This window comes from Bos javanicus, chromosome 8, assembly GCF_032452875.1.
Source record: "Bos javanicus breed banteng chromosome 8, ARS-OSU_banteng_1.0, whole genome shotgun sequence".
Lineage (NCBI taxonomy): Eukaryota > Metazoa > Chordata > Mammalia > Artiodactyla > Bovidae > Bos > Bos javanicus.
Genome location: NC_083875.1, coordinates 101,077,458 through 101,099,716, shown reverse-complemented (window position 1 = coordinate 101,099,716; position 22,259 = coordinate 101,077,458). Strand labels below are relative to the sequence as shown.

Genomic DNA, 22,259 nt, shown 5'->3' with positions numbered 1-22,259 from the left:
TTGTGGCTTTTTAAATTTACTTAGTGTCCTTTGAAGAGCAGAAGAGCTTTTGATGAAGACTTGTGTTTCAGTTTGTTCTTTTATGGGTCATACTTTTGATATCTTACCTAGGAAAACTGGGCCTGATCCAACTCCACAGAGATTTTCTCTTTTGTTTTCCTCTAGCAGTTTTATAGTTCTAAGTTTTACATTTAGGTCTTTGAGACATTTAAGTTGATTTTCATACGTGGTTTGAAATGTGAATCAGAAGTTGTTTTTTGTGTTATTTTGCATTCAGATATCCAGTAGTTCAGCACAATTTATTGGAAAGGCTCTTCTTTCTCCACTATGTCGCCTATTTACCTTTCTGAAAACTTTCTTATTTAAGTATAGATCTACTTTCTGTTATAGTTCATTAATCTATTTACCTTTCTTTAGGCCCATACCACACTGTCTTTATTCTTTAAAAAATATATTTGTTGCATTAAGTCTTACTTGCAGCATGCAGGATCTTCATTTTTCCATGTGGGATCTTTTCTTGCAGTGCTCGTACTCTCTAGTTGTGCCAGGCAGGCTCCAGAGTGTGCAGGCTTCAGTAGCTGTGGCCTGTGGGCTGTCTGCTGTGTCATGTGGGCTCAAGAGCTCACGGGCTCAGTAGTTGCTGTGCGTAGGCTTAGCTGCACAGCACATGGGATCTTAGTTCCTTTCCCAGGGATGGAACCCCATCCCCTGCATTGCAAGGTGGATTCTTAACCACTGGACTACCAAGGAAGTCCCCATTCTGTCTTTTTCCTTTATATCCTTTAATGTGTATGGGGTCAGTAGTGACCACCCCTCTTTTTGTTTCTGCCATTAGTAATTTGTGTTATCTTTTTTCCCTAACAACTGTATTGATTTTCTCAAAGAAATAGCTTTTGGGTTTATTGCTGTTACTAATGGGCTTCTCAGGTGGCCCAGTATTAAAGAATCTGCCTGCTGATGCAGGAGACACAGGAGATGTGAGTTTGATCCCTGGGTCGGGAAGATCCTCTGGATTAGGATATGGCAACCCACACCAGTATTCTTGCCTGGAAAATTCCATGGATAGAGGAGCCTGGAAGGCTACAGTCCATGGGGTCACAAAGAGTCAGATGCAGTTGAGCACACACACACTGTTATATTATTATCTGATTTATTCATTGTTTCCTCTTTTTCTGCTTACTTTGGGTTTAATTAGATCACCTTTTTCCGGCTTCTGATGGTCATTTGTCAGACGTTTTTTCTACTAAGAGTGTTTAATGCTGTAAGTTTCCTCAGGTACTGCTTTAGAGGCACCCCTCGAGAACTGATGCTTTGTTTTTGTCTTCATTCAATTCAAAACATTCAAAATATTAATTCAGTTCAAAGCACTTTCAAATTTCCCCCTTCAGTTTCCTTATTGCATAAGGTATTTAAAGAGATGATAGTTGTTCAGCATTTGGTAATCTTCCAAAGATCTTTCTGTTACTGATTTTTAATTTAATTCAGTTATGGTCAGAGACCATGCTTTGTATGACTTGAATCCTTTTAAATTTATTGAGACTTGTTTTATGGCCCAGGATAGGGTCTGTCTTGGTACCAGTTCATTTTGCATTTGAGGAAAATGTGTATTCTGCTGGTAATCAATAAAGTGTTCTAAAAATGTCAATCAGAATCAAGTTGATAATTATGTTGTTTAAGTTCTTATTATCCTTATTGGTTTTCTATTTTATCAATTAATTATAGAGGGGTATTGAAATTTTGGCTATGATTTCAGATTTGTTTGTTGCTCTTATCATCAGTTTTTACTCCATATCATTGGAAGTTCCCTTAGTGTATGTACGTGTGTGTGTTAGTTGCTCAGTCATGTCTGACTCTGCGACCACATGGACTGTAGCCTGCCAAGTTCCTCTGTCCATGGGATTCTCCAGGCAAGAATACTGGAGTGGGTTGCCAGTTCCTTCTCCACTTTATTAGATGTATAAACTTTAATTATTATTGTGTCATCTTGATGAATTGACCCCTTATCAGTAGTAAATGGCTTTCTTTGTTCTTGGTAATATATTTTGCTCTAAAATCTACTCTGCCAGATATTAGTATAGGCACTCCAGTTTCATTTTTAGTGTCATCTTGACACATCTTTTTCCTTTTCCTATTAAACTACTTGTGTCTTCATATTTAAAGTATGGTTCATGTGGGAAATGTATAGGAGTTGACTTTTGCTTTTTTATCCAGCCTGACAACCTTTGCCATTTCATTGATGGTGTTTAGACCTCTTCCTCTGTGTGTGTGTGTGTGTGTGTGTGTGTGTGTGCATGTGTATTTTGTTATGGTTATGTTTAAGTACATCATCTTGCTCATCTGATGATGTTTGCTTATTTATCCTGTCTATTCTTTGTTTCTCTTTCTCTCTTTTTGCATTTGGTGGTTTTTGTAACTTTATGTCTTCTTTGGCGTATTAGCTACAATTCCTTGTTTTATTTTTAGTGGTTGATTTCAGCATTTGTAATAGGCTTTCAGTTATATTTATTTAATTAAGTTGATTATATTAAATGATACTTTTATGTGATATTATCCTTCTCTCTAGTATAAAAATCTTACATTATGTTTTCTTTCCTGCCTCCTAACTTTTCTAAAATTTTATTTCTATAATAAATCCCATCATTATTACTTTTGTCAGGTATCTTTTTAGTAGCTTTGTGGATATAATTCACATATAATTCAGCTATTTAAGAAATATAGTTCAATTTTTTAAATATATTCAGTGCTGTGGAACTGTTACCACAATGTTAGAAAATTTTCTCCATCCATAAAGGAAACCCCACATCTATTACCAGTCATTCCCTATTTGTTGTTGTTCAGCTGCTAAGTCGTGTCCGAGTCTTTGCAACCCCATGGGCTGCTGCATGCCAAACCCCCAGAGTTTGCTCAAGTTCATGTCCATTGAGTCAGTGATGCTATCCAGTCATCTCATCCTCTGCTACCCTCTTCTCCTTCTGCCTTTAGTCTTTCCCAGCCTCAGAGTTGGTTCTTTGCACCCGGTGAGTTGGCTCTTCGCACCAGGGGCCAAAGTATTGGAGCTTCAGCTTTAACATCAGTCCTTCCAGTGAATATTCAGGGCTGGTTTCCTTTAGGTTGACTGGTTTGATCTCCTTGCGGTCCAAGGGACTTTCAAGAGTTTTCTCCAGCACCACAATTCAAAAGCATCATTCTGTATTTATCCTTTTCCAAACCCCTGGGAAACACCAATCTACTCTTCTGTCTCAGAGATTTGCCTATCCTGAACATTTCATATAAATGGAGTCATAGTATTAGGCCTTGTATGGCTGGCTTCTTTCACATAGGATATTGTTTTTTAAGGTTGATGCATGCTATGATAGCATTTATTATCATTTTTTCCCCTTGTGCATTAAGATTCTATTGTTTGGACGTACAGTAAGTCCCCTACATATGAACGATTTCCATTTTGAGAGCATGTTCATAAGTCCAATTTGTAAGTCCAACAAAATTAGTCTAGTAACCCAACTAACACAATTGACTATATAATACTGTACTGTAATAAGTTTATAACACTTTTCACACAAATAAAACATAAAAAAACAAACAAAATAAAATATTTTAAATCTTACAGTGCAGTAGTACCTTGGAAAGTACAGAAGTTCAGTAGTTCATGACAAACACATGAGCTGACTTACATGATTATACATGCGAATGAATGCATGTTCTCATCTTTGACAGTTCACAGCTTGAAGATTCATGTGTAGGGGACTTACTGTAGGATATTTATTTTTTAGTCTGTTTATCAGTCGATAGACATTTGGGTTGTTTTCATTTTTTTACAATTATGGATAATGTTTCTAGGAACATTCTTCTATAAGCTTTTGTATTGATACATATTTTCACTTCCCTTGGGTATACACCTAGGACTGTACTGGCATGGTAACACTGTTTAATGTTCTGAAGGACTACCAGGCCGTTTTCCACAGTGGCTCTACCGTTTTACACTGCCACCAGCAATGTTTGAGGGTTCTAGTTTCTCCATATCCTCACCAATTCTTATTATTTATCTGTTATTTTGATGATAGCTTTCCTAGTGAGTTTGAAGTGGTATCTCATTGTGAATTTGCTCCCCCCCGCCCCCCGCAGTGGCTAATGCTGTTGAGTATCTTTTTATATACTTACCAGCCATTTATGTATTTCCTTTGGGAAATGTCTATTCCGATTTTTTTCTCCTTTTAAAATTGGCTTGTGTCTTTATTATTGAGTTGTAAAAGTTCTTTATATACTCTGTATACAAGTCCTTTATCAGATATGTTTTGTAGCTATTTCTCTCATTTTTTGAGTTATTTTCAATTATAATTTAAAGAGATATAAGAAAACTGTCTTTTATATTTATCCATTTAATTACTAGTTTCGGTGTTCTCTATTTCTTTGTGAAAATTCATCTGTCCTTGTGATATAAGTTTCCTCTGTCTGATAGAATTTCTTTCTAACATTTCTTATAGTCCATGGTCTGCTTACCGTGAATCCTTTCATCTGTTTTGTTTTAAAATGTTTTTGCTTTATTCTCCTTTTTGAAAAACATTTTCCATGGACAGAGACTTTTATATTGATAGGGTTATTTTTTTCAGGACTTTAAAGATGTTGGTCACTGTCTTCTTGCTTGCCATATTTCTGATGAAAAATCTGCTGTCCTCCTTATCCTAATTCCTCTCTGTGCCACATGTGTTTTTTTATCTGGTGGCTTTAAAGATTTTCTTGTTATCATTATGTTTGATAAATTTGATTAAGTGTGCCTGTATGCGTTTTCTTTGTTTTTTATGTTCATAGTTTATTAAACTTGTTGAATATGTAAGTTTGTAGTTTTCATTCAAGTTTGGAACTTTTGGCCTTTGTTTTTCAGATATCCTTCTCTTTCCTTTAAAAGTGTTAGTCACTCAGCCATGTTCCACTCTTTGTGACCCCGTGCACTGCAGCCCAGCAGGCTCCTCTATCCATGGGATTTCCCAGGCAAGAGTACTGGAGGGGATTGCCATTCGACCCAGGGATCGAACCCAGGTCTGCCTCATTGCAGGCAGACTCTATCATCTGAGCCACCAGGGAAGCCCTCTCTCCTTCCTTTGTGAGCTCCAGCTACATGTATAGTGGTCTGTTTGAAATTTTCCCACAACTCACTGATGCTCTTTTAATTTTTCTTACTCTCTTGTTTTTCTCTCAGTGTTTCATTTTGGATCGTGTCTATTTCTCTCACTTTGCTAATCCTTTCTTCTGCAATGCCAGATTTTTGTTAATCCCATCCAGTATATTTCTCATTTTATGCATTGTATTTTTCATCTCTAAAAATTTGATTTTGGTCTCTTTAATAATCCTTTATGTCTCTACTTTTTTTAATATTTGGAATATAGTTGTAATAACTGTTTTAATCTACTTATCTGTTAATTCTCACATCTATTTCCGTTTTGTTTCTGTTTCAGTTGTGAAACTATTTTCTCCTTGTGTTGTTCATATTTTCCTACTTCGCTGCATGACTAGTAATTACTGATTGGATGCCAGACTATGTGAATTTTACCTTGTTGGGTGCTAGATATTCTCAGGCTTTGTTCTGGGTCATAGTTAATTACTTGGAAAGAATTTGATCTTTTTAGGTCTTGCTTTTAAAATTTGTTAGGTGGGATCAACTCAGTGTTTAGTTCTAGGACTGATTATTCCTCATTACTGGGGCAAGATGTTTCTGAGTGCTCTAGCCAAGGTTCTGTGAATTATGAGGTTGTCCAGTCTTGCTAGTGGAAACAGAGACTGTTCTAATAGATATCACTCCAGTCTCTTCACAGATTCCTGTGTGCTTCTCTGATCTGTTCTCTGGTGAGTACTCAAGGCAGGGGATGGCAGGGCTGCAGATCTCTGGGGTTTTCTTTCTGGTTCTCTTCTCTATGGTATTCTGTTCTGGTAACTCTAGCTGCTTAGAGCTGCTTGTGTTCCCAGATATGCTTCTTTAACTCAGTAAGTTCTCTGGGTTCCACCTGGATTTCCCCTGTATGGTGGCTGGCCACTCTTGAGGCAGGAAGCCAGGTCAATCATGAAGTGAAAGTGAAAGTCGTGCAGTGTGTCAGACTCTTTGCGACCCCATGGACTACACAGTTCATGGAATTCTCCAGGCCATAATCCTGAAGTGGGTAGCCTTTACCTTTTCCAAGGGATCTTCCCAATCCAGGGATTGAACCCAGGCCTCCCACATTGCAGGCGGATTCTTTGCAGCTGAGCCATAAGGGAAGCCCAAGAATACTGGAGTGGGTCGCTTGTTGTTTCTCCAGCGGATTTTCCCGACCCAGGAATCGAACTGGGGTCTCCTGCATTGCAGGTGGATTCTTTACCAACTGAGCTATCAGGGAAGTCTGGGTCAAATCATAGTGCTTACCTGTTCTTTTCCTACTTCTGACGTGTTCAGTATTTTGTATATTTTATTATTTTTCTTTTTTAAGACAGGCAGTCATCTGGTCTTAGCCCTGTATATTATTTTTCTGTAGAAAATTAAAGTATCCACAGTACCTCAGGATACATATATATATATATATATGTGTGTGTGTGTGTATCTATATATATATAAAACCTTACTGTGTAGATATGTTTCCCAAATGGGATAAATATATAGATACCTAATTTAAATACAATTTAATTTTTATTGGGTATATAAATTGAATTGCATGGGAACATAATTTTAATAATTCAGTTGGCAAGCACTGTATTATTCATTGCTAAAGTTTTCTAGTCTTATATGCTATTGTATTAAGCCCTCTTGTAGTAAAATCTTCATCCTTCATGAACTCTTTCCACAGTATAAATTTATAGTTGTAGAGTTACATAGTCTCTGATCCAGTGTACTTTTTAGAATCTTGATGCAAGCCACACAAACACATGCGCTCATCCATATTGTATTCCAGAAAGATTGTATAGTTTGTCTACACCAGAAATAAATGTGTCTGTTTTCTCACACTGTGGGAAACACATCAGAAAACTATCTTCCAGGCATAACTTTTTTATGTTGAGGTGCAGTTGTAGTTTTAAAAATTTAAATTTATTTTATTGAAGTAGAGTTGATTTATAATGTTAGTTTCCACTATACAGCAAAGTGATTCAGATATATAGAGATAGGTGTTTTCTTTTTCATATTCTTTTCTATTATGGTTTGTTACAGGATAGTGAAAATAGTTCCCTGTGCTATACACTAGGATTGTGTTGTTTATCCATTCTATATATAATAGTTTGCATTTGCTAACCCCAACCTCGCAATCCATCTTTTCCCGCTGCCCCTGTTCCCTCCGAGCAACCACAAATATGAGCAACCATAAATATGAGGTACATAGAGTGAGTTTTAAATCACTCTTCAGGCACTCAGAATTTATTTTGACTTATTTTCTGAAAAGTATTTGAAGTTTAAGCTACTGGAAACCTTAAGTAATGGAAGATGCCTCTGTCCACAGAATCCTTTGCTGTTATTCTGGGCTGAATGCTTTTCTTATCACAGCTGCAGACTTCTATATTTTGGCCAGCTATTTTGACCGTATGCCTCCACCCCCATTTGCTTTCCCTTTTTCCTTCTTTCCCTTTCCCTCACACCCTTCTATTCTAAGTAATTTGGGAATTACTTCTGATTTTAGAAACATGCATTTGCTCTTAGAAGAAAATATCCCTCAAGCCTCCTCCATTGGCTCTGGTTGGAAGAATCTAGCTCATCCTGAGGGTTGATTATAAAGTTGTAATCTCTTTGTCCTGAAACCTGTGGACTGCAGACATTCCAACATAGCTCAGAGGCTCTCTCCATAAACATCCCTCAATAGAAATGTACCCACCCTATCTGTGCTTCAGGATATTTACTTTCTTGGGTGGAACTCTTGATTGCCTAAAGTCTTTGCAGGCTCTGGGTCCCTATGCAAAAGGCTGGGTCAAGGCATGCAGATAACAAGGAGTTTGGGAGTTTGGACATTGTGGCCTTGGGTAATGGAAAGAAAAAGGGTGGTTGTAAGTCTGTTTCTTATTCAAAGAGTAATTCTTTTCATTGCCCTTTCAAGAGGATTTTTTAGATCTTTTAGTTGACTTCTCTTCCTTTGCTCTCGTCCCTTTCTTTTTGCTCTCTCCCTTTAGATTTAGCATGCTCATGAGTTTCTTTCTTTTTTTTTTTTAACTTATAGGATACGTTTCTCTTGGCCAGTTTCTGACCCATTATTCCTAAACTTCAGGTCACCCCCGTTTTCTAAATAATATCGCACAAACTAGCTTGGCATGTAAACAGAGTTTGACTAATTCATCCTTGACCCTAGTAGTGAAGACCATTGTAAGACTTTTTTCAAAAATTGTGTTTTTACAGTTCCTGGTTATTTGGACAAGTTTCAGGATAGCATCTCTCCCCAGCAGGAGCACTTTCCAAAAGGGAAAACTATACACCTGTCAATACAGTCTTTGAAATCAGAACTGTGAGTTTATTTAAATACTTTCTGGCCAGTTCTTTAATCTGTAGAGTCTTGAGCTCTGTCAGAGTACACATATAACAGTGCGGTTGTGGTGCTTGGGTTTCTTTTGTGCGGGTTGCGTGAGCACGATGGGCTAGCTGTATTCCTGCGTTTGAACACATTAGCCAATTGCCATGTAGAAAGAATGGTAGACTTTTAGGCCAAATGTAAGTTTGATTGAAAAGCTGGAAAAGCAAATGGAAAAACTAATCCTATCAGTTTTGTGAAAAAGGAAAGATTTAAGAACATGAAATATATATGAAATATATTGTCTTCAGTGTGTAAACTGAGGGCTTCCCTGGTGGCTCAGTGGTAAAGAACCTTCGTGCAATGCAGGAGATGCAGGTTCGAGTCTTGGATTGGGAAAATCCCCTGGAGAAGGAAATGGCACCCCACTCCAGTATTCTCGCCTGGGAAATCCCATGGACGGGGAGCCTGGCAGTCCGTGGGGTCACAGAGAGAGTCAGACACGACTTAATGACCAAACAACACAGTGTAGTATTGTATGACTCTCAAAATGTGAAGAATGTTTTCCTTTTTCTTGTGATTTCCTGGAGTTTTTAATATTAGTTCATCACATTTATATGCATTTCAGTTGGACAGTTTCTTTTAATAGTTATAATAGCTACATTTTTTGGTCAGCATTATTATCACAGATATTCCTTGTTTACATGGATTGATAAGAAGCTCATGCTGAAGCTCTCCTGAGCACATTATTTTGATTTATCACCTGTATTATATCATCTGTGGAAATTTCAGGGTGTAATATATCCTAATTTCATTTAATACAAGTGCCTTGTGTTTGCTATTGCAGATAAATGATGCCATGGCTGAATGTATAGTTTGAGTCATTCTACATTTTTGACAAAATGAAATATTGCTTCTCTGTCTTGTCAGCTGTTGTGGCCAAGTTGATGACTGTGTCCAGCCTAAGTTTTTCCCTTTGTGATTTTGATTTTCTCCCCATTTTGTTTTTTCATGGGAATTCTTTTAACTCTTGAAGTTTATTTATTTAACAAACCTGCATTTCAGTTGTAGATCATGCACTTCATATTTTTCCTGAAATGAGCTCTTTCTTTTAATTGTTGTAACATATAAATGACATATAATTTACATTTTCAAGTTCAGTAGAGCTAAGTATATTTACATTGTTGTGGAACAGATCTTCAGAACTCTCTCTGTCTTACAAAACTGAAACTCTCTGCCAATTAAAAAACAACTCCTCATCCTCTCCCTCTCCAGCCCCTGGCAACCACCGTTCTACACACTGTCTCTATGAATTTGACTCCTCTAGGTACCTCATATAAGTGGAATTACAAAATATTTGTCTTTTTGTTACAAGCTTTTTTCACTTAGCATAATGTCCTCAGGGTTCACCCACGTTGTAATATATGCCAGAATTTCCTTCTTTAAGGCTGAATGATATTCCATTATATGCATTTAAAGTACTGCATTTTGTTTATCCATGTATTTGTCCATGGACACTTGAGTTGCTTTCATCTTTTTCTCTATTATTGTGAATAACACTGCCATGGACATGGGTGTTCAGATATCTCTTTGAGACCCTGCTTTCGATTATTTTGGGTGTATACACCCAGCAGTGGAATTGTGGGCTTAAAAAAATTCTATGTTTAATGTTTTAAGAAGCTGCCATTCTGATTTCTACAGCAGCTCAAGTATTTTGCATCCCCATGAGCAATACGTAAAGGTTCCAATTTCCCCACAACCTTGCTTATTTTGTTAGCAACAATTCTAATTGACATGAGGTGTTCTTATCGCATTGTGGTTTTGATTTGCATTTCCCTAACAATTAGTGCTGTTGACTATCTTGTCAGGTGTTTTTTTGACCATTTGAATGTCTCTGGAGAAATGTTTATTCAAGTCTTATTTTTTAGTTCAGTTGTTTGATTTTCTTCTTGTTGAGTTTCTTTATTCTGGATATCAATTCCTTTTTAGGTATATGATTTACAGATATTTTGTCCCGTTCCATGGATTATCTTTTCATTCTCAATTGTGTTTTTTTGCACAGGAGTTTTTAATTTTGATTTAGTGCATTTCATCTTTTTTTCTTTGTGTTCTTTAAGCTTAAGAACTTAACGTCTTTTAGGAAAAGCTTACTTTTCTTGTTAAATAACTTATGTTCTATTTGTTCTTTCTGGATGTATTAATTCTTATTCTATTGAATCTGTATTTTTTATGCTCCACAGCCATAATTTCCAATCATTCTAGTAACTATTATATTAAAGCATGTGTGATTTTTCTCAAACTTGTCTTCCATGGCATCAACTTGGTCTTCTATAGTGACACTTCTGCCTGTTGTAGTTTTAATACATTTTTAGTTTCAACAGTTTTATTTTCTTTTTCCTTTTTTGTTTTTATTTTTTTTAATCAATGTTATAAAGAGTCAAATAGCTATATGAGGATTTCTAAGAAAAAGGAGTTCTTTTCTCCCTTCCTGCCTTGTCTCTTCCCCATAACTACCATTTTCAGTTGATTTAGTTGCTTCATTGGGTATTTGCATTATATCACTAAGATTTATCCTTGTACTATTGGATATGTCAGTTTCAAGTATTGATAGACATTCCTGTGGAGGATGTGTTGCACGCATACTCCCCTCCCGAACCTCTCTATCCTGATACATTAGGTTGTAGATCATGTCAGTTTTCAGTGTTAATGTTATTATGACCTTGATAATATCATTCACAGCTGAGCCATCTAGAACTCTGTGAATCCTTTTCTTCTTCCGTAAATTCTCTTTTAAATTTTCATTTTTCTTCTTATGTGTGCTTACTTTTCCGTGTGCTGGTTATTCTGTTCTATATGCTTAGGAGGCTTTGTGTTCTTTCAGTCCCAAGCTATCAGTTCTAGAAATCTGTCAACATACTCACAGACAGTCAGTCTGTCCAGTCAGCTTTGTCATCTCGCAATGTCCTTTCACAAGCAGGCCAGGAATTCCCTTTAGTTTTCTCCTGAAGTGAACTTTTGTTCCTGTATCTCACGCCTTCATTTTGACTAGTTTCCTCCCTACTTTGCGAAGGACATCCTGCAATGAGACTGCAGATTGTAAATCACTTTCTTTATTGTCCATTGTCTTCCAGCTTCTAGGTTGCTATTGAGAAATGCAGACTTTCTGATTCCTAATCCTTTGTCCATGAGCTCCCCCTATCACTTTCTGATCAGTTACAAGAATTTTTAAAAAATCTTTTGTGTTTAAAAAAAAAAATCATGATGATGTGCTTAAAGTGGGCATATTAAAATTGATAGAAGTGGGCATGTTGGTTATCAGTGGACCTTACAAGTCAACAAACTTAGGACTTGTCACTTTAGGAAATGTTTTGATTTTGTTACTTGATCTCCCCGACCCACCCTTACACCGCCCACTCCACTCCATTTCCTTTTTTTTTTCTTTAATTCTGGAATTGCTTTTGTTTGGCTGTTAGATCTCCTGGACCAGTCCTCCAGCTTTCTCATTCTTAACTGTTCTGTTTTCCTTCAGTTTGTCTTTTGGCTCTGCATTTTGGGGAAGTTTCTTAACTTTATGTTCCAGTCCTTCTCCTGCCTTTCCAGTTACCGGTTTTTAAGTCTCCTGTTTTTGTTTGAATGGGCGCAGCATCTTCTTCCTGATGTTACTGTTGTTAAGATCTTTTCATCTACTCAGATTCCAGAGAAGACTCTTCCAGACTTAGCCTTTAGATATAAGGCTGGTTTCAGATGCTTAAGGTAAATAAATAGATAAATAGAAATAGATAAATACTGAGCAAGACAAGCTATAGCCCTGACCTTCCTCTTGTTCATCTTGCTCATCCAGGTTTGAGGTTAAGAGTTTCTTGTCTAGTTTCTGCTGGACTAGAGAGTATAGAGCTCTCTAAAGAAGGATACATGAAATCTGAAATATTTTCCTCCCTGATCTAACTGGCTCTATTTATGTGTAATTTGGAGGATAAATGTATCCATTCCTGGTTTCAGCATTGATGACTTCTTTCCTCTTTTGGTACTTTATGTTCATCTACTTATTTGGGGAATGGAAGCTTTGAAATCTTTAGTCATGTAAAGTGAAATTGAAGTTGCTTAGTCGTGTCCGACTCTTTGTGACCCCATGGACTATAGCCTACCAGACTCCTCTGTCCATGGGATTTTCCAGGCAATAGTACTGGAGTGGATTGCCATTTCCTTCTCCAGGGGATCTTCCCGACCCAGGGATTGAACCCAGGTCTCCCTCATTGTAGACAGACGCTTTACCCTCTGAGCCACCAGGGAAGTCCTGTAGGCCCCACCCAAAGCTGTGGTTTATCTTCTTTCACTAATACCATTTTCTGCTTTTTTATTCTGTTTTCTACTTTATTGACTGCCTTCATTCAGGTCTGTAATTCATAATTTTTTGGTTAATGTTGACTCATGTCTGATCTCATATTTCCTAAAGTTACCTTTTATGTTGTATACCTATTTCTTAAGTAAATGTTTGCTCTGACTCTAGAGTCTTCCTTCTCTTGAGCTGAACAATATTTTTCATTTGCCTGGTGGATATGAATTTTTCTGTGTCTTATCCTTAGAGAGGGAAGTCTGTGTATATTCAGTATCAGGTATTGCCCTGTATTCTTTTAAGGGGCTGAGATGAGTCATTATTTGACTTAAGTCCAGATGAAGGAAAAAGGTTAGATTTATAATAGATAAATTTGCCAAGTTAGAAATTCATCTTCCTATGAGGCCTAGGAAAAGAGCCAGCATCAGCTCCAGAAGTAATCAAAGGAAACAGTTGCCTCAGAACCAGAGACTTTGTTTTAAGGTATTTGGTGTTGCACTCAGTAATTAGAAAGATCATTGTCACTTGGCATGGCTGCCCATATCAGAAGCCAGCTGGTAGTGCTTTTTTCCCACATATTTTCTGGGCCAGTCATTATGGCTACATGTAAATTAGAAGTAAATACAGCCAGAGATTACTTGCTCAGTCAGAGCCAGGAACCCCTTTTAAGGAGCTGAATGTATTTTAAATGTACTCCAATGCTCCATGGCTTAGTTCACTCTAGCCCTCATCCTTCTTAACAGGGAGCATCATTGTGAGTCTGTTGGGGTCTCATTTACTTATTTTCTGTCCATGTAATTATAGTTTCACATGAAAGCAATGTTGAGCTTTAAATGTTCTCCAACCTTCCATGTTGATTCTTGCCAGTATATTTTTCTGAAAGTTTGAGCAACAGGTAGGATCCATCTGTGGCTTCTAGGATTGAGTCAGGATATTTCCTTTTCTTATATTCAGTTGGTTATTTCCTGTTAATCTAGCACAGAACCATGAGCCTATGTGGCTTTCATACTTGTAGATTGTATTTTATTTAAACATTTTTTATAAAATATTTTTTTAATTGAAATATGGTTGATTTACAATGTTTCAGTTTCAGGTGTACAACAAAGTGATTCAGTTTGACATACATACATATCTATTTTTTTTTTCAGATTCTTTTACCTTGTGAGGTATTACAAAATATTGAGTGTAGTTCCCTGTGCCATATAGTAGGTCTTTGTTGACTATATAATGTGTGTGTGTGTGTGCGTGTGTCAATTTTGAGCTATGGGGAGGGATTTTGAGGTAATTCATAGCCAGGGACTGTCAAATGAATGAATAGGCATGTCAATCGGTGACAAAGCTCGTGTTCTGCTAGTAGCATTAGGTGTGGGTTTGTGGTTTTGAGAAGGATAATAGAGATTAGAAATCATGCCTAGAATGGAACATGGGGACAACTAGGGAGGAAGAGAAGGGAAAAGAGTGATGGCCAAGGGTACCTGGGGTTAATGGAGCCAACTCACACTGCTTTGTGGTTTCCTGTTATCAAGAGCCCAAAGGAAATAGAGAGTTAGGCTGGTTATAAGAACTTCAGGACAGGTATCTAAATACTTGGAAGAGTTCAAAGAGGGTTGAGTTTTTTTTTTTGTTTTTTTTTTTTTAATTTCTGTGCAGCTCTGTAGTTGGCAGTCTGGGGCTCTGAGAAAGCAGGAGACGGTATGTCAAAGTAATCTGGCTTACTTGGCCAGAGACTGAATGGCATCATTACTTAGGAGATTGTCTTTGGTGTCATCACATCTCTTCCCCCATGATTTGTACAGTTTTGTAATTAAGTTGAGCAGTACATAGGTTTCATGAATGTAATTTTAAGACGTTGCTTCCCAAGAGAGCTATTTTATACTCTTGGAGGTAGTATTGCTTAGCTCTTACATTTTCAGAGTTAAGTAACCATACCCTATCTTATAAAGGGCTTCTCATAGTGTAAGAACAGGTTCAACATACACTTTTATGAATCTTCTAGTGTTACACAGTATTAGCCCAGAAACAAAAATCTCTTCGACTGAAAAAAGGAAAGGTTCAAACACAAAAGCGTCTAAACTCTATATGTCTTCGATGCTTTAGGGGAAGACAGTTAATGTTTTGTCTTGATCTTCTTCTTCAAAAAGGAAACTAACAATCTGTACTGTCTACTGTGTAGCTCAGGGATGTGTCACATAATTCAACACTAGGGGTACATCATTAACATTTTATGTGGATGAGAGCAGGGTTTGGGGAAATAGGTACTCTGCAGGACGTCTGACTTGCATCTTGCTTCCTTCAGAACTTTCTGGAATGTTGGGTTAGAAAATCTCCAGGCTCTTTCTCTTGGTTAACTGTTGTTCACTTGGAAGGTTCATCGGTGGAAAGGCCCCGTGGGGGTCCCGGCTCATGTCTCAGCTCTGTCGTTTCCTGGTTCCTGCCTGGGGCTGACACATAAACCCTTCAAAGCCTCAAGTTTCTTATCTGTGAAATGAGTTGACAATATCTACCTCAAACTGTGCGTGAAATGACTGCACCCTTTCTCAGCATCTTGTTCACTGAATCCCAGTCTCCTACCCTTTCCCCTTTTGCTATCAGCAGTGATGCCATATGGCATTTGTTACACCCATGTCTTTATCCTTTTTCTGACTGTAGGCTGGGTACCCAGCATTCACATTTTGGGCAACTCTTTGTACTCTGAATATGGGAAATATTTTAAGGTCATATTGCTTAATGATGTAACTCAGCAGAAATGATATTGGACCCACATGAATATTTAAGAATAGAATCTCACTCACCTTCCGTATTTCTTTTTGGTTATCATGCCGTTCATATAATCATAGAACAAGATGGTGTGAACTGTAAATATGCGAGAAGGAAAACAGGGGGAAAAAGTAGGGGTGGCACCAAATGATGCCAGGAATAAGTTCAGTACAAAACAGTGCACCGTGGGGCCCTATAACTTTCCTAGGGTAGGGTCAGCTTTCCGACAGCCCTCACAAAAGAGAGGCCCTCTGTGGATGTGTGCCTTCCTCCTGGGCTATTTATTTAACTTCACAGTGTGATGAACAGCAGGTCTTTCCTCCCTAAAACTGGGACTGAAGAGAACATCACTGTTGTCTCAGGGTAGCTATGGAATTTTGTGTGGATCATTAGACCAAAATGTCTTGGCAGCTTGACTTTGATTTGTTAATAAAAAATAGTCACTGACAGAATGTTAGAGGAGGAAAGTAGAAAGGTACCACACTTCTGAACAACGAAAACCTAAAGTGATGAAAACTGTAGTGTGAAGGATAATAGACAAAGACAGGGTAAAAATCAGAATAGCGAGTTCAAAGAAGTTGCTGCCAAACCTAGATTGTTTCTTAGGAAACAGTTCTTCTGAGGTTATGTGACTTGCCCAGCATCATTCAGCTAATAGAGAAGAGTGCCAGAGGATTTGCAGAGACTTGGCTTAGATATCCAACTCCACTGTTACTAACTGCTCAAGATTACTGACTTGGATTTTGTGATCCTGGTTTGTGACTTTTACTGTTATGAAAAATATCATTTCCCAATAGTATGATAGTGTTCTGGTGTCATTTTGCATGCTGGGGAAACCAGAAAGTGTATTTACAGACAAATGCTGCCTTTTTGAGGCAAGATTCGGCTCAGTTTTATTCATTATGCCCTTAGTTCACTGTGGATGTTCCATAATTACGTTTTGAGTAAAAGAAAGGATATTGTTAGGTGGTATGAAAGCAACCTAAAAGTGAAAAATTGTCTTAAAATGAAAGTATTTTCTTAAAGTCTTTTTTTAATTAATTTTTTTAATTGAAGGGTAATTTACAGAATTTTGTTGTTTTTTGTCACACCTCAACATGAATCAGCCGTAGGTACACATACATTCCCTCTCTTTGGAACCTCCCTCCCATCTTAAGGTCTTAAAATGAAAAATCGTCCCCCTCTGTACTAGATTGAGATGTGGAAATAAGTCACATCCATCTAGCATCCTCTAAGAATGTTGAGAGGAATTGAGAAATGGACTCTTCCTCACACCTGTGGAAGTTTGATTTACAAAGCCCCCTCCCCCACTGCCCATCCAAGTCCTTATTCTTGTGACCCACTCCTTTAACTTTGGGGTGTCTTGCCTTTCTTTAATTCTGAAAATGGTAACAGGTTCCCTAAGGAAATGTAAACATGGAATGCATTCACTTAAATCTCATCTGGGACTGGGACTTGGTGCTCTAGGACTGATTCTCTATGAACAAAAAGTATGATTCCACTCATCTCTCTTCATCAGCCCTCAGGTTTTCAGCTGCTAATGGGCAGGGTTGAACTGGGTGTGTCTCTAAGACACTTGATGAAAGAAAGTGAAGTCGCTCAGTCGTGTCCGACTCTTTGCGACCCCGTGAACTATAGCCCGTCCACCAGGCTCCTCGTCCATGGGATTCTCCAGGCAAGAATACTGGAGTGGGTTGCCATTTCCTTCTCCAGGGGATCTTCCCAACCCAGGGATCGAACCAGGTCTCCTGCATTGCAGGCAGATGCTTTAACCTCTGAGCCATCAGGGAAGCCACTGGATACTTGATGCTGTTATTCTATTTGCTCTTTGCCTATATAGTGAAGGCTCTTAATTGTGAGTTACTCAGTTTCTTATTTAAGGACAAGATGGCCCTTTCCCCTCCCTACTCTCCCCCTCTTCACTACTTGAAATCACCTGCTACAAACATCTGGCTCACATGCCAAGTTGGCTTTAGGTTTATGAAATGGTAGAGAAATCCTGGCACTGAGATGTTAGCTGCTCTGTAAGATGCTCCTTCCTGGGTTCCTCTTTGTATGACGCTTGTGGTTGCCTTTTGAGATAGGGTTTTGTTTGTTTGTTTTTGCTGCCCATGGCCAAAGGTGCTTCACTCCCATGTGCTAGTCCTCTGAGGCTAAAGTGGGTTTTCCGATCCTTTTCCAGGTCCACAGTTGCTCCTAGCATGACCGCGATCTGATCAGCAGCCAGGAGAATCTGACTCCCTTGCTGTGGACCTCAGCGCTGGGGCCTGGTCACCGCCCACGACTCCGGAGCTGCCATGGCTGCTGCCTTTACATCCTCCCCTGTCATTTCACAGCCCCAGGTATGTGATTCAGACACACGTAGGTCTGGGCTAATCATCGTTTTGTTGAATGTTTCAATTGAGTTTCAGAACCTGTGTTTGACTCTGGAGATCACACGTGTCTCATCTGAGTTCTCGTTTGGTGGGGATTTGGATGAGTGTTTTGTGAGGGAGGTGCTTGTTTTTGGCACCTAGGGTGGCTGGCTGCTACTGGAGGCGTCCAACTCCAAATCAAGAGAGTCAGTAGCAGATCCCCCTGTTGGCTTTTTTAGGGTTTATCTCAGAACTGATCTAATCTTATAACAAGTTTTCTGAATGTTGTCTTGGTGTCCTCCTCCTATAATGATGATTATTTTACCTTGACCTGTTCTAGTAACTGTGAGAAGGAAATGCAATTCCAGAAACTTCTGAACCACAGTAATGTGAGTTACTTTTACTGTCCAGAGAAGAACAGTCACACAGCAGGAACATTGTTTTCACTGTTTTACAATCTGGTCTACTGAAATGCTAACTGAACCCTTTCAGTTTCAGGAGGCAGCATGGTACAGCGGGGAAACAGACTTTGGAGTCATTACACATGTGTTCACATCTCAATTATTGGGTAAAGGGCCTTAGTCATGCTGACCTCACTCAACTTCCATGTCTTCTCATGTAGTCATCCCTCACAGCACGGTTATAGGGATTCAAGGAGAGGATCTATGCAAAGCACGAATCAGCAAGTGTGATTTCCCAAATGCTCTTCTTTCACTGTCTTCTCCTTTTATTTTTTGGCTGCACTGTGCACATGTGGGATCTTAGTTCCCTGACCAAGGATTGAATCTGTTTCCCCTGCATTAGAAGCATGAAATTTTAATCACCGGACCACCGGGGAAGTCTCTTCTCTTCCTTTTAGACTGTGACCTCCGATCACATTCATGAGAATCACTTTTAGGGCCAAGGTGGAAGAAAAAAGCATGATTTTGAGAAAAAGTCATATTGATTGAAATTTGAAAGTTTATGATACAAAATACTTTTCTACACCTTTTTTTCTTTGAATCATTTTGCAGGCTACTAAATTTTGTATATATTTCTTTATTTAATTGAATATAAATTTTATATGATATGGGAGCCTTCATAAGGAAATGAAGATCTGAAGAAAGAAAACTACATATTTTTATACTGGGGTATTTTTTTTTTTTTGGTCTGATTTCTAAAAAAAGTTTTTTTTAAATTGAAATATAGTAGATTTACATTTTGTATTAGTTTCAATTGTACAGCCAAATGATTCAGATATATATATATATATATATATATATATATATATATAAATATATATTATCTTTTTTCATATTCCTTTCCTTTATGTGTTATTAGAAAATATTGAGTGTAGTTCCTTGTGCTATAGAGTAGGCCCCTGTTGCATATATTTTAGGTCAGGGTGTGTGTGTCTGTGTGTGTGCAAAGAAAGGGAGGGAGGGAGAAAGAAGAAAAAGGAGCTTTTCTACTGTATTTACTGTAAATGTTTTTCTTCTTCTCTAAAAGACTTGGGATTTTATCACATGGGAGTAGTCATTGCTGTTCCCGAGCGTTATAAAGTTTGTAGTGTCATTTTCCAGAATGCTTAGTGTTATCACCATCATGTGTATTTCTCTTGCTGGTAAACGGATCATTGCCTTTTCAACACTTCATTTACTTTGGGTGTTTGATTTCCATTCCCCTCAATAGTGTTCTTGGTACCCGAGAGACGTGGTAAATGGGTGAACAGATTTAGTGCCTGTTACCTAAGGTCACCATTTCAAAGTCCACTGGAGTTGTTCCCTTGCAATGACTGTTCTTAGCCTTTTGTGAGTAAGTTAGGCCCTGATCCAGGTTTCCTGGACAGGACATTTCAGCACCCAGCCTTGCTGCTCTCATTTGTCAGCATTTCCAACAGCATCATCTTATCGACACATCTTTGCTCTTACACAAGCTACTATCAGCCGGTGAGTGATATAAATATTTTTAAATGATTCATTTAATGAAAATGTTTAGCACCACCCTATGTAGAAAGAGGTCATATTTAACATAAACACTTGAGGAAATGTGTATTCTTGTAAAGTCTCTGTGGGGAAGTAAATTGGTCCAGTCACTCTGGAAGGTAATTTGACAGTATCTGTTAAAATTATAGACCTTCACACATCCCCTGTTCCCATCTAGATACTTATGTTAGAAAAACATGATTCCAAGGATATGTGCAGGGAGATATTCCCTGAAACATTAGTTGAAGACCAAGCAGTAGAAAACTTTCTAATAATCAATAGTAGAAGGACTTAATAAAGTCAGTCATGTTGATATGATTTAAATACAGCAGTTAAATGAGGATATCTGTATATCTCAACACAACTCTGTCTCCTCAAGATATCTAATGGAGGGAAAAGAAAGCAAGATGCAGAATAATACTTATAGGAAAATATAATTAAAACTGTAAAACAAGACCATATGTTCTTAGGGATAAACATATGGTACATTAATATAAATGCATATAGTGAGAAGTCTGTAATACACATTGTCCACAGGAACAAAATTGCCCCCAAGAGGGCAAACAATGGACCTTGGGAGATGAAAAATCCCTGCAGAGCTTAACCCTGCCTGATGAAAACCTATTCCTAAGTACTTAGTTTCTCCTTAGGGAGAACTTGAATTTAATTAAAATTTCTTCCTTGAGAGTCACCAATAGAAAAAAAAGGAAACGCTGATCTAGAAGGATGCACAAGACTCTGCAGTCACACTGCCTCAATTCCAATCCTGGTTCCAGCATTTCCTAACTGAGCCCATGGTGGGAGGGGAGAAAAAAATATTCACTCTGTCAGTGCCTCCATTTTGTCGTCTGGAAAACGAGCATCATCATGAAAAAGCCAAATCCGTAGGGTGGTTTTAAGGTGGAAATGAGATCATGTATATAAAATTTATAAGAGTATTTAATATATTTCTCGGTACATCTCAGTATTGTTCAGCAAGCACTATGGCAGGCCTGGGGATGCAAGATAAAGACAGCCTTTGCCCTTTCAGAGTTTAGAAATGTAAGGGGAAATACCCAGATAAGGAAACAAAAAATTAGAGTGCTGTGTCACAAATGCTGTCATGTGGGAAGTATGGGTGCTCTTTGGGGTAAAGTGGAATGATGTGTAGGATTAGGGAAGATGTCTCAAAGGAAGACTAGCAGGCTAGGAGCTTATTCATGAGTATAAGTTATTCTGGTAAGGGAGAGGATACAGCCCGTGTGAATATAAGTGTCCCAGGGTGGGAGAACTCACAGCTTTCGGTCATAGTAAAGTGGGTGTGAGGGTGTGAGCAGTGATGTCTGGAGCCAGCTGTACCAGCTCACAAGGTCTGACGTTTCAGCTTTCAAAGGAATTTCGTAAGCTGGCTGACTTCATGTTTGTGGCTTGAAATCAGCCAGGGTGGAGTATTTACACCATGGAAGTTGGCAAGCACAGGCCCTGGTACCTAACAGCCCATTGTTAAGTACTGATCAGCATACTTCAGGTTGTAGAAAAGGTAGGGTTGGGTTACAGAGTTGGAGAAGATTTTGCAGGGCCTTGGAAGCCACATGAAGATTTTTAACGTTAATCTCAAGGAAACTTATGTAGCTCATGAGTCTTAGAGCCTGGGTTCAAACCTTACTTTTGACAACTGTGCTGAACCAATTTATTAATGAATCACAACCAGGGAAGTGAGTCCCATGATTTTCACAGAGACTCTGATAGGTGGGGAAACTCAAGCCCCTTGGAAGGAGTCAGCTGTAAGCTGAGGTGTTAGGTCACAGAGAGAGGCAGCTTACCCTTCTGGAGAGATGCAGACCAGTGGGTCACTTGGTTCCCAGGATCCTCTCATCCATGAGGAACCTCATGATTGCTTGTCAGTCCTTCCCATGTAATTTGTGCAGTCAGCTTTTAATCCAAGGCTGATTTGCCCTTGCCTGCAAGCTTGTATTCATGTATTCTCTATTATCAAGTTTTCCCCAGGTTCAGAGAAGGTAAAAGCAATTTAAATACAGATCTCCTTAGGCGAGGCGTAATAAGCCATTCACTCAGTCAGCTTTGCCTGGTATTGTCTGGCACATCAACTCGAATTCTTTCAGGGTGAATTCAGGGACCTGTGCAGAGATAAACCCACATTCAAGTGTGAAAGGCCTGACAGTCCTTTCTTAAGACAAAAACAATTGGAAAAAAAAAAGCTTTCAGTTTTGTTACTCTCTATTCACTTGGTAACAAAGAGCATTTTTCTAATCAAGGCTGCCTAATACTAGATATAAACTAATTAATATGAACAGAATAGCTGGTGATTGTTTCCTACAATAATAGGGAAGAAAGCTTTCATTGTCACTCATGCTGGAATTGCTGTTCAGTCAGTGAAAGATACGCCTGGTGCTTTGAAGTGGGA

At 38.4% G+C, this 22,259-nt stretch overlaps 1 protein-coding gene across 5 annotated transcripts in view; it reads left to right on the top strand.

The window, feature by feature from the left end:
• LPAR1 (lysophosphatidic acid receptor 1) overlaps positions 1-22,259 on the top strand; it is a 167,798-nt gene that overhangs the window by 53,712 nt on the left and 91,827 nt on the right. For 4 of the 5 annotated variants that reach the window (XM_061426474.1, XM_061426475.1, XM_061426476.1 and 1 more), the window contains one exon: positions 17,720-17,879. In XM_061426474.1, coding sequence (XP_061282458.1) covers positions 17,835-17,879 — 45 coding nt within the window. In that variant the 5' untranslated portion in view covers positions 17,720-17,834. Of the gene's footprint in view, positions 1-8,341; positions 8,445-17,719; positions 17,880-22,259 lie in introns of those variants that run through there. The other variant, XM_061426479.1, reaches the window with a different exon arrangement.